Here is an 18,186-nt window from a genome sequence, read left to right as displayed (position 1 = left end):
TTGATGAATGCAAGCAGGTTGTCTGTCTCGTCAAGCTCTTCTTGGGGAAATATAGTGTGGAAGACTATTATAGGAGCTTCTGGGGTAATCACAGGGTAATAAATTCCCCCCTGAACATAATCCATTTGATCGTAGAAAAGGAAATCTGTTGAGCTGGTTAGAGGTAGAATTTCTGTGACCTCTGGTTCTTCCTGTGTAGGATTCATGTGCTGGAGGTTAGCTGGAGTCTCTGGGATATTGGCCAATGTGTTTGTGCTCTCATGAGCAGCTGGAAAAGTGACTGGTTGAGTAACAGAGGAGGAAAGACTGATGTGAGGCTTCACCACAGCCACTGGCCAGTGTGCTCCATCTTAACACAGTGGATGATGCTTTTTTTAAACCCAGAATTCCATTAGGACACAATTTGGCAATAAGAGATCTGATCAAGACAGGAGCAAGAAGGGGTTTATGTGAGTATTATTTTATATGATCACCAAAAAATCCAACAAACAGATCCTAGAAAGATATGTAACAAGTATGATGCAAAGTAATTTGTCAGGTCAGTTGTATCAAATCTTAGTGATAAGTATCTTAGTGATACTTTCTTGTGTAGTGTGTGCAAATTATGTTAGAACACAAATAACATTTGACTCCAATGCACTGCATATTTTTACATACCTGTGAGGCACTAGTCTGCACATGTAAGAGCAGGATAGTTTTCACCAGCTCTATCCTGGTATGTACACCACTTTCATGGTCAGAAGTTTGCTCCCAAATGCATTCAAACTGGCTCTGTTAAATGGTGATACTTTCACTTCATCAGACCTATTACCACTACAATCACTACTACTAACCATCATAATTATCATCATCATCATTATCATCAACTCATATATAATAGGTTTTACCTCTATGCTGGACTCTGTATGATGCACGGGGGTCACACCAGAGGAAGAGCAGATCTCTGGAGACAGTAGACTGATTCATCAGGTACGCTGTGACCATCATGAGAAACAGGCCAATGAAGGCATCATCTTCCTTCTTCAGATCAGATGGAGAATCCAACATAGTATCAGTGCCAGTGGTTGAATGCATGTTCACTCCAATGGCAGTGAAATGACTGTTAACTTCATTAAGGCCATTGGGAAGAGGTGTTCCCTGAGCATGGCTGGCTGATGTGAGATCAGTTGAATCCATAGTCATGTTGTTGGAAACCACACCGGTTGTCTCAGTTAATTCACCAGCATGGGAACTGAGAGATGAAGGAGAGCCCATTGAAATATTGCTACAATTTGGGTCATCCTCTTTGTTCTTATTATGAGAGAGAAGAGCTGTTTTCTGATAGTAAGTACAGGAGTCAAGTGGATAAATCCTAGCTGTCCCACAGTGAGAAAGACTCTGGCAATGGGGTACCTTGGTATGAGACTGTAAAAGTCTCTTCTTGATCCTAGAGACCAGTATCTGTGGAAAGAGAAATTCATTTTTTGTCATATTATTGATAGCAGAGTCAGGAGTAGAATTAGGTCCGACAGGACGGACGCACAGTAAATTATGTTCCGGTGGTCGCGCTGGTTGGACTGAAAACAGCAGCCACTACAGGTAAAATCGCCAGGTCAGACCCATCTGCTGCTAATGTAGACAGCGACACTCCTGTGGAACGATTTTGATTAAAAGAAACATACTCATCGAGACCATTATGAAAGGTAAAAAAATATCACAGTTGACTTCAGACCGAACAGCATTTTGCCAGCCTTTGGAACAAAGTTCTGCTGATTGTTAAAGACAAAAGCTTAAGACTCCTGTACACATCTGAGCATCTGAGTTTCTGACCTACAGCGTCAGAGTGCATTGCCTTGTGTAGCGCTGTGAGCCTCTTGTGTTGTCGCCAGGTGGCAGGATTGGACTGTTTTATTCGGATAGACAGTACAAAGTATCTGAGAAATTTAATCTCGTAGATCAAATTTGTCATGAACTCGAAGAACAAATTCCCCCGACAACCACAGTTATCAAGATCAAATTGTTGTTATACTTCATTGACAGATTGATTGAAATACACGCATTATGTCTGATAAACTCCAGTGTCAGTCAAAATCACAACACCCGTTCTCCTAGGCTCGTTAAAAACTTTCCTTGAGATATTTTATTAGTCTATCGCTCTCAATTTGTTTGCATTGTACTTTTACAAGGTAAATAAACCTGAATAAAAATAAGAGGTCCAACGGGGAAAATATATTTTCCTTGAATTGAGTTGCTATAAAATAATTAATAAAAATTACAAATAGCTGCAAGCGTACAAAGAAAGAAAGAAAGAAAGAAAGAAAAGAAAAAAGAAGTCTAGCAAAGTGCACTTAAGTAAAGTGATGCTCCATGTGGAACATCCCCCAGTATCCCTGTATTCCCTGCAAAGCACAACAGCTGTTGTATGTTGGCCGCCATGTTAGTGTGGAGTTCTCTCTGCCTGCTGCAGCCGCAGTCACTCAATACAGTCCGGCTGCAAGCTGAAGTCAAGGGGGGGTGAGGCAGAGTTTAGGAGCACCCAAACCCCTCTCTGCTCACAATCTGCCACGGCATATAGAACATGGACGACTGGTTAAATACGAAGAGGATCGCTCTCAAACCGTGGTTTTAAGAGGCAATGGACTGTGGTGGAAAAAGAAATTAAATTTTTAGAAGTTGCCTACCTCTAGCCTATCTATTAGCAACTTGCTAGTTAGCTATTTTCTTTCGTTTCAGGATCAGACTCTGTATGGTCGCTATCTACGGAACATTGGGACTATTTTAACCTTACACTGTTATCCTGGAAATACATGTGTAAGGTTACTAGCCCAGGGTGTGTTGGATATTTTTCCGGAAAGCTTAGTAGCAGGGTTTGGCAACTGGGATCTGGTGTCCAGCTATTGTGGAATTTCATCCTGGTTTGCTAGCCTGCTGGAGAGCCATTTAGCCAGTTCTAAGCGGGGTTGTTAAAGAAAGCTTAAGCGAACATTAAGCTAGCGTTATTTAACCAGTATGGTTGCAAGTTAGTCACTCGGTGCCGCTTTGTTGTTTACTGGGAATTCACAAACTGGTTAGGCGACCAGTCAGCGTTTCACTTGAGACACTGGGAACGTAAGCTTTCAAAGTATTAAGGAAAGCTGTCTTCCCAGCTAGGAGTGCAGCTAGCTAACGTCAACACTGTTGGGTGGCTGAAGTGAGGTTTGCTAAACCAGCTAAATACTTCTACAATTAAGAAGTGCCATGCGAGCGCAGTTTAAATCGATAAAATTACAGAATTTCTAGAAGTCAGACTAGATCTTTAGAGCATAGCTGTCCTGTCATAGTTACCAAAGATGTAATGTATCTAAGGGTATCATGAACACTTTCCTGTGCGGCTGGCTTAGTTGAGCCATCTAGATAAGTCATCATCAACGTGGCTTGACGACTCATTTTTAAGCTGCTGTCTGTGGTATTTCTTAGGATTATTTTGTCACTTGATTAAGTACGATACCACCTACAGTGATTTGAATCATGTCGGGGGAAGTTCGTTTGAAAAAACTCGAGAAATTGTTCCTGGATGGCCCAGTCCAATCCAATGGGCAATGTTTCAGTGTGGAAACACTCCTGGATATTCTTATATGCCTATACGACGAGTGCAACAACTCTCCTCTCAGAAGAGAGAAGAATGTCGCGGAGTTTTTGGAGTGGGGTAAGTTCAACGATTTATTTTATTTTATTATTTATTTTGGGGGAATGCACCCAATAAGTCTATTAACACGCATGAACCTGATTGTTGAAAGAGTCCACCAGTTTCAGACACCATCACATATACTTTAGATTTGTTACTTGAAGTGACATCTAATAACGAGGCATTTAAGATGGAAACTCTATGGAGGAACGATGACTGGGCCGGTTTTCTGTCAGCAGAGCAGTGAATCAGTGGCTTAGCTGAACTGACGCGAACTTCTGTATATAGATAAATGGTGTATTAAAGAGAGAGGTTGATGTAGGTGTAAGTGGTATATGTAGACATAATTGACCAGTCATTTCCTGCCAGTGCTTCGTGGATGACCAATGTTTACCTTTTCTTAAGTGTTTGTGTTGATTGAAGCACTTTCATTTGTTAGGTAAGCCTAACTAAAGTGTGCTCATGCCCAGACGGGGTATGAGCCACTTTTGACAACACTCACATTTTTGTTGCAGACAAGAGTCAAGTGGTAACTTGCAGGTGAATACTTACAAATACTTAGCCGTCAAACCAGCACACCAGACTGAACACAGCACAAAGTTTATATCAGTATAGCAAGCTTCGTGTATTTTAGTCCAAGTCTTTGAACCATTGACAGTTGCTTTGAATTTACACATGCATTTTAATTTGCTACAGTGATGTTACAGGTAAGTGACAGTTGACCTGAGAGTTCCATAACTGTATACTAGAGGGAATTCGTCTTCCTGTTTCTCAGCTTTGTGCCAAACACACGCCCATCTTGCTGATGTCATGTGTTGCTTTTGTGTCCATCAAACAATGAGCTTTTAAAACATCTTTTGCTTTGTGGTCCTTTGCCAAACTTTGCTTGTGTAACAAGCATATACATGGACTGAACTGAACTCTTGCGGGGCTGTCCACTGTACAGTATCTTGTAACATAACATATCAGATATTCAGCCATTTTCAATCTCAGTTCTTCTGGAATAGAGGGAAATTTCACAGAAAAATTATAGTTTACAATATGTTCAAAATAAAGTACTTTTGGGCTCTAAATAAACTTGAACTTGAACTCAGGTCTTACATGATTATCCCAGATATTAGGATGTTCTATCGTATTGATAGTTAACACTCATTTTGTGAATGCCCTGCAGAGGATTGAACTGAATATTAATTAATCAGTTAATTCAATCAAATAGGCCTGAAAAAATACTACACAATATAGCCTACTTCATCCCAATTAGAATTCCAAGGAGAACCTCCCCTCTAATTTGTGCCATTGGCCAAAGCTTTGTGTTTCTGTGTTGTAATGACAGTGCTAATTCTAGTGTGACCAAGCAGTCACTGTCTTATTGACTAAAAAAAAAGGATCATCTCCAACCTGCGACTGACTTTAATGGAAAATGAGAGTTAGAACCGGGTGGGGGGGGGGGGGGGGGGGTTAGCCCTAGGGAAGATGGTTTCATCCTTACTGGGAACGCAAGTTTGGGACATGAAATGCATGCATGCCGCTCATTCTGTCTTTAGCAGGATTTGGTGAAAAAAGAAATCTGTCACTGAAGCTTGTTGACTGGTTTTCATTTGTGTTCTGTGGAAATGTCTTATTTATATACACATTTATATACACACAGGCCATCAGCTAGCCTGTGTGTTGTTGAGAGGCGGTCACAGTGATGCTCTCCTCAAGCAGGTGACTGAGCTGTAGCCTGTTCACTGTCATGGGAGTTTCTCGCCACAGTCCCAGAGGTCTTTGCATATATAATGGCAAATGCGCCAAGAAACCTTGCAAATGACAGGGTTATATAATCTGATTGGGATATATAATCTGACTGGGTTGTATAATCTGACCCAGGATCTTCTTTGAAGACCTGAGATAGTGTCTGAACTGTTGTGAGTTTTCATATTAAAATAAGAACAGATTCATCAAAAGCGTGCTGTAAAAATCTGGTGGAGATATTGCCAGAATTATGTTGAGATTTAGTTGTATAGGTGTGGATATACTTGATTTTTATTATCTCAATAATCCAGGAGAGTGACCTGTAACCATTTAAATTTTAGTTTTTCTGATTATCAGATTTCAGAATGATTGAGTTTGGCTCTAGCTAGAGGAAAGCCTGTGGTGCACTCCGCTTTGTACTCTAGCCAGGTACCATGTCTATTTCAGTGTAAAACGTATGTAATTTGCTTGAGATGGCAGTCTGCCTGTTTCTCAGATGTTTTTTTCCCCTTGAGTTGGGCAGACGTGCAGAAAAGAGGTGATCCCTTTGAAAATCGTCGGCCGGATTCTGGTGCATATCCAGTGGAAATTTCAGAGAGATTGGTGTCATTAAATGTTATTCTGGACAATTTCCTTTCCTGATAAGAGGAGCAGGTGACTTTCAGTTCTGGCTCTGCACCAGAACCCACGCCGTCTGGGGCATCCTGCTGAAGTTTTCTCCTTCAACTGGTGATGCAGGCCTACACCTGGTACGTCTTTGGCATCCAGGATGAGGCTCCGGCAGTGAAACTATTCACCAAGGAATTTGGAGGCACCTCTAAACGCTTCATAGCCATGTGTGTGTGTCCTATCTGTGTGTCCTATCGTTTTAAACTTTTTTTTTCCCATCAGTAAATTAAAATAGCTAGAACAGCTCTGTTAACAGCTCTCATATCTGATCAGTGATATGATGTCAAGGACTGATGCTTGGCTCTTTAGCTCTTCTTACCTCAAGCTGAGAGTGCTAACAAAATGCTCCTCAAAGGCTCATGACAAAAAAAAATGGTTAAGACACAGAGATGTTCTAGCACTGCTTGTCTCGATCTCTGCGGTGCTAATGCGTGGAGAATCTCTTAAGCAGTTCATTTCTGATCTACTTCGCCGAAGAAAACCGCATTCTTGACATACTGATTATCTTTGATGGCCCCGTTTCAAGGCGCACTTACACCGTAACTTTTGATCTCATATTCGCCTTAGGGTACGATTTTGAGACGTTTTTTTATAAATATCTCCCTGCGTGCCATAGGTGCGGGGGGGGGGGGGAATAGAGTAGCTTTTTAAAGACAAACTCTTCGCTTGAAAATGCTGAGTAAGCGCACAGCTCCTCACAACCTCCCTCTGGTATTCGAAGAAGCGCCTCTATGTGAAGGGTTGTTCACAACAGCTGTTTAGGCTCCTCTCCCTTCTCTTTTTTTTTTCTTCTTATCTCTTGTACTTTCATCCCCAAAGCTCTTGCTCTTTACTCTCACTTTCATCATTTCTATCTCAGTTCCCTATCTGATCTTGGTGGTGTTGTGTTAGGCTTACAGAGGGTTCAATATTGGAAGTCAATTTAGTCTATAAAGTGATTTTTTTTTTTTTATCCCCCCATCTTTTTCTTTTTGAGTTTGGGAGTCACATTTTGGAGGTATTATTTTTCTGCTCGGTCTTCTTGTGGGTGTAGAATTTTATAACTGGTTGCGATGATTGTAAGTGGTGAAGACACTCGGCAGTTCTCAAAGCCAGACCCGATTTTTCTCTAACATGGCATGTCTCCGCATGTTCTCAGATGCCACCCTGGTGAGAGAGAAAATGATGCCAGGCTTGGAAATATTTTCATTTGTCTGCCTGCATTGAAGCAGATCAGTTTGAAGAACAGACATGATTCTTGAGTGAAAGGTGCTAGGCTGCCCAGAGCCCTGAATTCCACCCTTGAAAAGTTTTTGGGTTACTCAGTATTGACATATTTTTCCCACGTTTTGAATTGTGGTGTCAGATACGGTGACAGAGTCCTACTGGCCACAATAACAATGATTTTAACACTGAAAAATGTGCACACCTTCAGAAATAGTCGTGATTTCTTTTCTGCCGCGTGGTGTTGACTTCATTTGTCCCACTCCTCTTGTTTTGTTTCCACTGGCTATTTGACATAGAGTCGCTGCTATTGCAATGTTTGACCTTTAGTATCTTCCCAGTCAGAGACGCTGGAAATATTGAATAGGAATGTAGCAAAATAGCTCATAGTGAGACAACAGCTGAGAACGCACGATTTATTTACACTTGTAGCGTAATTTACACTTAAAGTACCGAACGATTAAAAGCCAGGGCCACAATTTTGACATTCCCCCAAAGTATAGATGTCTGGATGAGCTGGAGAATATTTTTTAAGAATAAATAAACGCAGTTTCCGACCAGTATGGACAAGTGGTTTCTTTTTGCCACAATTTCTTTCCCCCCACCATCATTAACTTAATTTGTCTTTCACACTGCTCGCCTCTTTTTGTAGAATACCACAGTGGCTTAGCGGGTTTGAGAATTTCTTTCCCTCTATGGAAATGGTGTTTTAATGATCCTAGCAGTTCCTTTGCCTTTATATGGTCTCTAGATGCTGGGCATCCCACGAGATGGACTGTATGCTTCATTTGATTTACAGCCCCCTGTCCCTTCTGGCTACAGACTGTAACATTGATATACACAGCCTACTTTCTGTATTCAGAACAGTCTAATGAGAGCAGAGTCTCACATGCTGTAGGTCCAATTTTATGACGGAGCAAAATGCCTGGGAAAAGACGGAGCCAGTTAAACCCTGCCGTCGATCAGAGCGTCGAGCTGATGGGCTATAGCCATCTCAAGTCTGTGTCTTGAGTACTTTGGAAACAGTTGAGATACCTCCTTCTGATACTCGAACCTCAAAAGAATGGGCCCATCAAAAAAAAAAAAAAAAAAAGAAAGAAAGGAAAAAAATTAAAACTTTCCACTGTATCTCTCTCCTTTAAATCAGTCCAGTGTACAACTCCATCCATGTGTGATAGGAACTGCTTGACTGTTCCCAGGCATCAAGTTTGGCCTACTCTCACATGAATGGAAAAGATGGAATCCAAGCAAGAGAAACTATAGTTGCTCTGAACAAAGCAAACCTTGACCATTTTTTTTTCTGTTGTACTTAAGTCATTCTCACAATAATTGAAGCCTGATGAATTATTGTAACGATGTCCTGAGTGAAATTATAAGATTACGAGCGAGGCGTGTATTTCCCAGATTTTTCTTGTATTGTGCGAGATAAGGATGGTCTTTGACTTAATCCGGCAGTATTTGTTTTTACTTGCCCTGAACAGTCAGGTAGCCTTTGCTGATAAATATTTTAAAGATGCAAAAGGGAAAGGTGGCTAGCTACAGAACTCGCCATTAATCAAAATATGCAATTCAAGTTCCGCTGAAATAAATTGAGATGCCAATCCCTTACAGATGGGATTGGCAAGATGATTATAGGCTAGTCCCTTGTAAATAAAAGATCATAATAATGTAGTAAGAAGATCCTTACCAGTCTTTCTGATTTTGGTAATGATCTGATGGCTTCCACTGAATGACAGATAGTAGTCAGTGTGTTGTGGGAACCTTCAATAGACCACTTTCAGAGCAGCATAGAGGCTGAAGGAAAAGGATCCACCTGTGCCAGAGGCATGGAGGTGAATGTGTGTGTGTGCATCATGGACAGGTGGAGTCAACAGCGCCATGGAATCTGATGTTGCGTGTCAGGGAAGGTAGGCTAGAGTTACCATGTCCTCTCATGTGATGCGTGTCGCCATAGGAACAAAGGAAGACTCTTTTTTTTTTATTGCATGATTACTGAATGGTGTCTCAGAACTGAGAGGTAAACAGAGTCGTCTCACTGCGAGAGGGACTGAAGTGAGTCGTTGTTAGAGATCTTTGAGGTATGCTTGCCTGACAGATCACAGCTGTCATTTTTCTGTAGAACAGTTTTTACCTTGGAGCTGCTTTTTAGACCATGTGATATTTTTTCCCCCCTCATAGACACCATGCAGCCGAAGAACTGATGTGTTTTTTTTTCTTTTTTTTTTCCTTGAGACGGAGCCAGCGTTGCTAGGTCCTTTGTTAACAGTAAATAAACACATCTTTATATCTGTGCCGTTACCGACTAGAGATGGTTCATCATCTTCAAATGTTTTTTTTTTCCATCCCTAGTTTGGGATTATGCTAAGTTAAATTTCGCTTCGCAAAGAATAAATAATTGGAAGTTGAGATGTTATATGTCATGAATTCCTCACGCGTGGTAATTGAAAAATGTGCTGGTAGTTACAGTTTAAGTGATGATGTGTACAGTGGCATTTTGCCCTGCCAGTCAGATAAAGAGCAAGTTATTCCAAATTCAACAGACTTTTCGGTTGAAGCAGGTGGGGGGGGGGGGGGGGGGGGGTGTCTAATGAAAGTTTTTGTAGAATACCACAGTGGCAGTCCTTAAGCTATGACTATGTTTTACTTATGGGAACAAATCATGAAATAACAGTGGAAAACTTGGGTAAGATTAGTTATGAGGAAAAGGTCAGCGAATATAAAACACCTTGAGGAGATGAGAGCGTTGACATGTCCTGTTGTCTGGTCTGTTGTCTTCGCTGAGCCTCTTTGGCAGCTCTCTGTATCTCACGGGAAGATTGCTGACAGACTTTTGGCCCTCCCAGCCCTGTGCAGTCAGGACGAAACTCCATGCTCTCCCTCACACTGAGCCCACATGCTGTGGACACAAGCACACCAAAGCTACAGTAGCTACTTAGACTACAGTAATTTACTAACACTAACGCAATATGCTGAAGATTTACCAAGACCGACTGCACAGATCTTCCACTGCTGCAGTGTTTATGCTGTTCATTTTTGGTAGTAGGGTTAACGCAGCGTTCCTTCACGCCACTAATTACTTTGATCTTAAGGAAAAGTGCTATGTGTGTTCTGTTTACTTTGGACAAAGTGAATAACAGAAAGAAGAGGTAACTTTAAGATGAAAGTTTTCATTTGTGCAGTTTGATTTAAACCAACAGTACGGCAGCCAAACAGAACCATACTCCATACATCTGTGTGCCTGCTTGAAATTTTGTCTAGTGGTGCATTGACTTAACGGAACAAAATGTGCAAAGAGTTTGGAAGAGAACAGATCAAAAAGACAAAAGAGTATTGTTTAGTATTGTATATATGATTTAAATATGTGTAGACATATGTTTGGGGGGTTTTTTTTGGTCTCTTGTCCCACTCCACTGCACCGGGTATCGCAGTGTTAAATGTTTAACACTAAATTCTCTTTTATTTATCAATTGCTGTCTTAATTAAAACTTTGTGTGTTTGTGCCCGTGTAGCAAAGCTCTTCTTCAGTTTACAGTGAGATGATGTCAGATTGTGTTACACACTGTAAAAGCTTGTATTGCTGTATGCTGTGCTTTCGCACTTTTGTTTGAGAGAAATCAGAAAACGTGCGTTTGAAAAGATGTTTTCAGTATCAGAATTGTAGAAGAGAACCTCTGCAGCTCAGTGTCTTTACAGTTGATAAGCAGATAGTAACCAACAAGTCATAGAGGTTCAATTATTGCAAAGAGTTACCTCTTACAAATGAGGTAGGTAAAAGGACAGATATTTGCATTTCTGTTCTGATTTTTGAAAGTGTAATGCCTAGCCCTCAAGTTATTCGTAAGGATTTCTTCAACCCTGAAATCCCCCCCTTAACCGGCCCACATCAGAGTAGAAGCCAGCGAAGTATATTTTGTTCCTTTTTTTATTTAAGATATTTAAGGTATGTGTAGTGTCATGGCAACTGTTGCTATGTTTTCAGCATAAGTGTATTTGTGTGAGGGGAATTAAACTTAACGACAGGCCCCGTTGTTTTGGGGTGCTGCGCTAACATATCCATAACAAGACAGATTTATTACATTCCAAGTGTGAAGAGGAGTGCCTTTGTGCAGTGGAAGAGTATTGGTCTCAGGGCACTGGGCTGAATGTCGCTTTCATTGACTGACATGAGCTCCATTGACTAAATGTGCCACTGTGTCTGTATGGCAGGGCCAACATGCTGGAGCTACACTAGGAATGCATCTGTATCCCTTCCCTGTCTCTCACACTCTTTTATTTAATACTAGTGGGGAAAACAACCAAGAAATGTACCTGCGCTTTGTGGAATTCTTGACTGCTTTAAAACATCCTAGCCATTCAGTTGCTTGGTTCAGCATCACAACAATAAACAGTTGAATAAACAGCCCAAATGTCTTGCGTTACTGCTGTTGGAAAATGTGATAACAAAGCCATTCGGCGCGCACAAAATAGGCTGTTTCGTGCGCTTCAACATGTTGTAGGATTTTGCATGGCGAACTAACGTATCATTCATTGTGTAAAGTGTCGAAGAGTTTCTAAGTTGGATGATCTTGTGGAGGAAGGTTTAGCTTGACTCCCTAGTGTACTCATGTGACAGAATCCGCACTCTGACCCTTGCATGTACATCTCTCTATCAACTGACTTTCTCTCTCAGACGTTCTCCTCTTCACGTGCTAAATTACATTTCCTGTGACTGAAGACGACCAGAAAATCAAATTAACTATGAGGATGTTCAGTGCATTCAAACCACTTGCTCTCACTGCTGGCTTTCTCAAACACAGTATCTGTACGGCCAGGCCTTACACATACCAGGTCTTTTTTAGAATCATCATCAGTCACTTGATTAGGTGTGTCGTACTCATGCGTTTTTATGAATGAATCCTTTTGTCTCCAAATATTCGATGTTCATTCGAAACATCTGCATGGAATGAAGCCTGGGTGTTTCTATCTGTATTATCTTTTCCCTTTTTCATAGCTTCTAGTATCAGAGCCGGTTCCACCAGACCTCTGTTAATGTACTCAGATCATCACACACTGCTGTTAATAGCATTAATGGAAAATGAATGCCCTAATGAGTGGTGATCAGGGCCCTTCATGATAGACATTTCCTTGTCGTTTGGACATTGGCGCCAAGAAAATCAAACTTCAGGGTCAATGAGATTGAACGTCTCTGTTCTTACTGGAACTGGGCAGGTCCTTAGTTTCACCTTTTCCTTCTCAAACCCACGTTTACTATTTAAAAAGAGCACCAAAAGCAATGTAAAAGCTTGGCAGCTAGGGCGCTGACACTGAAAAAAAAAACATGACTTAAACCTAAGTCTAACAGGGTTTCACTTTTTAGTTTCTCTTTAAACCCAGCTCTGATTAAATGCAAGCAGTTACCTTATGCCAATATGTCACGCCTGCAATACTGACAAACAACTCCTCACAGTAAGAAACAGCCACATGACATGAGGGATTTAACATGTGGATTGTTTGGCTCAGTCTACAGCTCGTATCCCCAGATATAACACTTGCTGTATCTGCTCATATCTCCAGGTATAACACTAACTGTTTCCTCCTCCGTAAGGCACGACATGTTGGTGTGACAGCTGTAATAGATTTTCACTGATTGTTTTATGGGAACATTGTTTCGTATCGATAACACCATGTCATCTTCTCTGTCCAGCCAAGCCGTTCACCTCTAAAGTGAAGCAGATGCGACTACACAAGGAGGACTTTGAGATCTTGAAAGTGATTGGCCGAGGAGCGTTTGGGGAGGTAAGCCATAGTCCTGTGTCAAACTGTTACCTTGGCTAAAGACTGAGAAACCAGTGTAAGGAATTGAGTTCGGGAGAGCCAGAACAGCGTGCAGTCAGATTCAACGTCATGGACATTTCCTGTGCAAATATTTTCACCATGACCCAGTGACACTCCAGAAAATACTTCTTTTCTGCCAAAATGCCTGAGAACGCAGAGGAGAAAGTATAAAAATAGTAGACCAAAGGGAAACTTTCACTTCGCATTTGGCTGTTTTCAAAACACTTTATCTTATCTTTTGACAAAACTATATATCTTCCCTTCAAAAAGTTTTCTAATCTGATGTACGAGCTTATTTCCTTAAAAGACCCGAAACAAAGACTGTCCTGCTCCGAAGTCTTGAAAGGTCATGAACATGTTCAAGAATAAGTGTCCTTTCCGAGCTCAGGACTGCTGGTTTAGCTGTTGCTACGTTCTGGAATTCTCTGTGATGCTGACGAGAGCAGGGCAATAAGACACGCTTGGCCACATTCGTTAACCCTGCCTCTCCTCCTGTTTTGGCAGATCTCTCTGTCTGTCTCTGCCTCTTTGCTCATCTCTCTCTCTCTCTCTCTCTCTCTCTCTCCCCTTGCCCGTGTTTGTTTTCCTCTCCTACTCGTTCTCTTCCCATTTGTTCAAGTTGGCATAGCTGTGTTAAAGTTCATGTGTCTAATTTGTGCCTTGGATCTTTACAAAAAATATTAGGCCTCATTTTGTGTTTTGTTTTTGGGTTTGTTTTTGTTTTTAACAGGCTTGCGTGGAAGGGGTCATTTTGTGTAAACTGAAATAAACTAATATTCTGTGGATGTCCCAACCTTTATCGTATTTGTGTTTGTATACAGTACAATTTCCCGTTTGACCTTAAACATTAAAGGACATTCATAGATGATGTAAAGTGAAGTGTAATAACACCAGTAAACCTCAGTCAGCACTTCTGTTGATGTCATGACAAAAATAAAATTGTGGTTTAGTTTTAAATACTATTCATATTTTTCGTCAGTCATATGACCGTGTCCTCAGTATCACCATAGTCTGAAAAAGTCTGAAAAAGAGATATTGTTAGTTCCTAACAGGCTAATTCAGTTTATTCAATCACATTTTTGTGGAGAGATGACCTCATATTTAGTGTACCAGAATCAGGCTCAAGAGACAAGTGAAGAAAAGCAATGCAATGCAAGCCAAGGACATAATGATCCTCATTCAGGTCACCAGGGAATCAGAGTGGAGCAGGAATGTTGTTGATGTTGCTCTGTTATTGTTTTTCCTTCCACGTTTTTTTTTTTTTTGTGTGTGTGTCCATTTCAGGCAGCGTATACCTCCTGCTTCTGTTGACATACCTAAGAAACAAAATGTTATTGTCATCCTGGGGTAGTAATTGGATTTTCTTGGCCCAGTCATGTGGTGTTCTGATAACGCTCAGGAACACTAACCACTTTACCAATGCAGAACTGAAAACTTCGACCGTCATTTCAAACACACCGTTCTCGTGCCTCTCCAGCCCGCCGAGTCTTACACCAGCCTTGCCGCTAGTAAATCATTTTGCTGCTATGCCTGATGTCAAATAGTTTTCCTGAATGATGTTTATCTAAGATGATAAGGGTTTATGTCCTGCTGTTCATTAGGTGGTTGATTGATAAAATGTTTATTATGAGGAAATGTCAGGAGGACCGGTCTGGAGAAGCAGAGAGATTTTCTTTGTCAGGGATAACTCAAGTCAAGCTCCCTTTGCTTGGAATGCGCAGGGCTTCTCAATGGATGCTTGTTTTGGCTCCTTAAACGGCAGGGAGTGAATCACACCTTTGTTTCACTTGGACAGTACGTGTACAGGACAAATATGATCCCTTTTTATTTTATGTTCCTCTGCTTTTTTCTTTATTTTTTGGTGTTGTGACCTAAAAAAAAAAAAAAGAAAGAAAGAAAAAAAGAAAAAACCTTCCCGTGTAGGCAAACACTGTGTGTTGATGCTCAAGCGCGGGGCAAAGGAAATATGTTCAGACGTATTGCCCTGAGGTCCTCTTGTGGAGTTCTCTGTGGCTAGAGTCGAACAACAGAGAATCCCTTTTCTTTAATCGCTTATACTGCCAGACTGTGGTAGAGATCAGTCATTTGAGAGAAATGATGTTGTCAACCACTCAGAAAGGGGGCCGCTGGTCCCCTCAAAAATCCATTTGACTGGTCGATCTCCATTGTCTGCCAAATAACAGAGAGAGTAATAAAAATCTCTGCCTTCAGATCGGTATAAACAGGGGCCTGGAGAACGACCAAGCACAGTATCCCAAACCAGACCCGCTGGGAACGTTTTGTACTTCTCACCGTCCAAGTAACCTCGCGGCTCCCTCTCTCGATCTGCCTCTGCTGTCGGAAAGAACGGATGATTTATACCGTCAATTGGAGGCGAATGTTTGCACGAAGAAAGAAACAGTTAGTTCTAGTGGACGTTCACCTCCAGAAAGTATCCATACCTAGGCCAGTAAGAGAGGCTTAAATCTACAGGACACGAAGAGACAGAGAAGCCGTCTCGGGGCGAGCAGCTGCACGTAATTTAATCAATACAACAAGACAAAATATTTTGACTGTAAAGGCCTATTTTTTGATCCATTGAGAATTAAGCTCTCTCAGTTCCTTAGTTTGCCCTGTAGTCCTGTCTTGCTGCGTTTTGACTTAAATCTCTGTATTGAGTAAAGGAGGGTTCTCCACAGTGAAGCTTACCGATGGCTGGGTTCTGTCACCACGTTTAATCTCATTTGGGATTCTGACTGAACAGGGATAAGTTTAGAGGTCTGCTCAGGCGTGATAAGGAGCCTGTGGCAACAGTTTGGGCCTTTACTTGTCTGACGATGACAGGTAGAATGTGCCTCTGTACCAAGACTGTTTGTTTCGGTTTTTTTTCTCTCTCTCTCTTCTAAAGCTTGACTTATCTTATACCTCCTGGGCCTCTTTTCCTGCCTGCCTGCATAGACAGAGTAACCTGAGCGTCTCTGTAACTCAACTTTTACATTGCAATGTCAGCAATGCTGGATTAGTGCCATAATACTATTACTGCTCTCATCATTCATGAGGAGGTAGCACGAATGGGGCTAGTATCCTCAATGGGTCCTGTTAAAGTTGAAAAACATCTTAGTACACATGAATACATTTTTGATGTCATTATGGTATAAAAGCGGCATCATTCAGAGAGATGGTTTACATTTGTTGATGTGTTTGGTGGCTTGGCCCGAAGCGTCTATTGAAGGTTCTCTGTTTCTCTCAGGTTGCGGTGGTGAAAGTGAGGAATTCAGACAAGGTGTTTGCCATGAAGATCCTCAACAAGTGGGAAATGCTGAAGAGAGCTGAGGTACAGGGCAATTATTGTTTAATTTCCTTCTCTTTATTGGCTCTCTACCGCCTGTTTATGTTTTATTATGCAGTGTTTTCTTATTAAAGAACAAAATTATATCAGTGACATTGTTAGTAATTGCAGTGCTTCAGCGTGATGTTTTATTACAGGAGCTGCTCTGTTAGATTAAAGACGTGAGATAGTGCCACGCCTAATTCGTTGTTATTCCCGGTAAATCGTTGATTCATTGCAGACGGCTTGTTTCCGGGAAGAGCGGGATGTGCTAGTGAATGGGGACAGTCAGTGGATCACCACCCTCCATTACGCCTTCCAGGACGACAACTTCTTGGTGAGTTTACTTCTCCAATCGGCTCCAGTATCAATCTGATAAGGGATATCTTCTCCGTGTTAGATTAGTCAGGGCTTTCACAAAGCCTATCAGTTTACACATTGTCCCAGGCCTTGTAAGCGATCGTAAGGGAACTCGTGCCAGAAAATGATTGCTGTGGACCACACCTCCTGCTTTCAGTCCAGTTCTCATGCAGTCTGTTGGCTTTGCATATGACCCTGGCCCATTAGACAGAGCTCTAGGGACCGTAACAATGTGATTACAGTCTGACTCTAGGTTTACTGAGCTCTTGCGCTGGTCCATGCCCTTACACTGGAAATAAAGGGTTGAGCTGTAAGCTTGTCTTTAAATATTGATCCTTTCAAAGCGTTGTGTCCTTACCTTTTCCTTTTCTTATGATGTTATGGGTAAAGGTGTGTTATCTGTATTCAGTTTAAATCTGAGTTTTGAGAAACGTAAGGGCAATGTAGCTCATTTAAAGAAAGACCAGTTGCTTGTGTCATTTATCACTAAATTCTTCAGTTCAGTTTAAAGTAATCTCCACATTCTCCCATTTGGACACTTAGTGAACACTAATATATTTAGGTAACACTGTGGATAAGGAGTCTTGTTTTGCAACAAGTGAGCTTTTCATTGGTTTAAGTAGCAGGACTTGACTTTTCACCATGCTGAGCCACAAATCTTTGTTGAACTTTGGTCACATTTGGAGAACTGATCGATGTTATGCAAGTCACATAAGTTTCTCCTGACGCGCCTCTCCCCCTGCAGTATCTGGTGATGGATTACTACGTAGGTGGTGACCTCCTGACCCTGCTCAGTAAATTTGAAGACCGTTTACCAGAGGACATGGCCCGGTTTTACCTGGCTGAGATGGTGGTGGCCATCGACTCCGTACACCAGCTGCACTACGTCCACAGGTAGGGCGGCCAAAGGGCCAGGTCTACTCAAGGCTTTTTCATGTTATCCTGTGCAAGACCCCTGAAAGTCATCCACGAAAAATCTTTATCAAAGTGCGTCATCTATTTCTCTTCATCTCATTAAGTGCCTTGTGTTTCTTGGCTGGACAGACTGGTGCGTTTGAGTTTAGCATAATGGGTGTAAATTGTGTGGTCTGGACTGTGGGAACTTGTGTGCTTTTGTGACATAGGACAAGACCAAACAGAAACGATTTCCTTAGTTACGGACAGCAGTTTTGGGACCGCGGAGGCGCTTTCTGGCTCTGTGGAATCTATATGTAGGCCCCTCACTGAGGTTCTGCTCCAAGGCACCCATGGCTCTCAGATGTGGCTCTCTGCTGGATCTGCTCTATTCTGGGCTGTTAATTGCATGTTGCTCTGAAAGGCCCTGAGCGCGGAGACTTGAGCATACTCTACCGAGAGTTTAGAGTGAGACTCTAATTACAGGTTTTGCCTGTGTGTGTGGAAAAGCCACCCCTAGTCGTGAGAGATTTCTTTAGGACTATTTAGAAGGGGTGTTTTG

At 41.7% G+C, this 18,186-nt stretch overlaps 1 protein-coding gene across 3 annotated transcripts in view; it reads left to right on the top strand.

Moving 5' to 3' along the window:
• Window positions 1-2,473: 2,473 nt before the first annotated feature.
• The window catches only part of cdc42bpaa (CDC42 binding protein kinase alpha (DMPK-like) a), a 48,821-nt gene continuing 33,108 nt past the window's right edge, over window positions 2,474-18,186 (top strand). For 2 of the 3 annotated variants that reach the window (XM_030767731.1, XM_030767725.1), the window contains exons 1-5: window positions 3,487-3,664; window positions 12,933-13,024; window positions 16,293-16,376; window positions 16,612-16,707; window positions 17,476-17,624. In XM_030767731.1, the coding sequence (XP_030623591.1) occupies window positions 3,487-3,664; window positions 12,933-13,024; window positions 16,293-16,376; window positions 16,612-16,707; window positions 17,476-17,624 (599 nt within the window). Of the gene's footprint in view, window positions 3,665-12,932; window positions 13,025-16,292; window positions 16,377-16,611; window positions 16,708-17,475; window positions 17,625-18,186 lie in introns of all 3 variants that reach the window. The other variant, XM_030767739.1, reaches the window with a different exon arrangement.

Source organism: Chanos chanos, chromosome 1 (assembly GCF_902362185.1).
Source record: "Chanos chanos chromosome 1, fChaCha1.1, whole genome shotgun sequence".
Taxonomy (NCBI): domain Eukaryota; kingdom Metazoa; phylum Chordata; class Actinopteri; order Gonorynchiformes; family Chanidae; genus Chanos; species Chanos chanos.
This window is presented reverse-complemented; position numbering and strand designations above follow the sequence as displayed.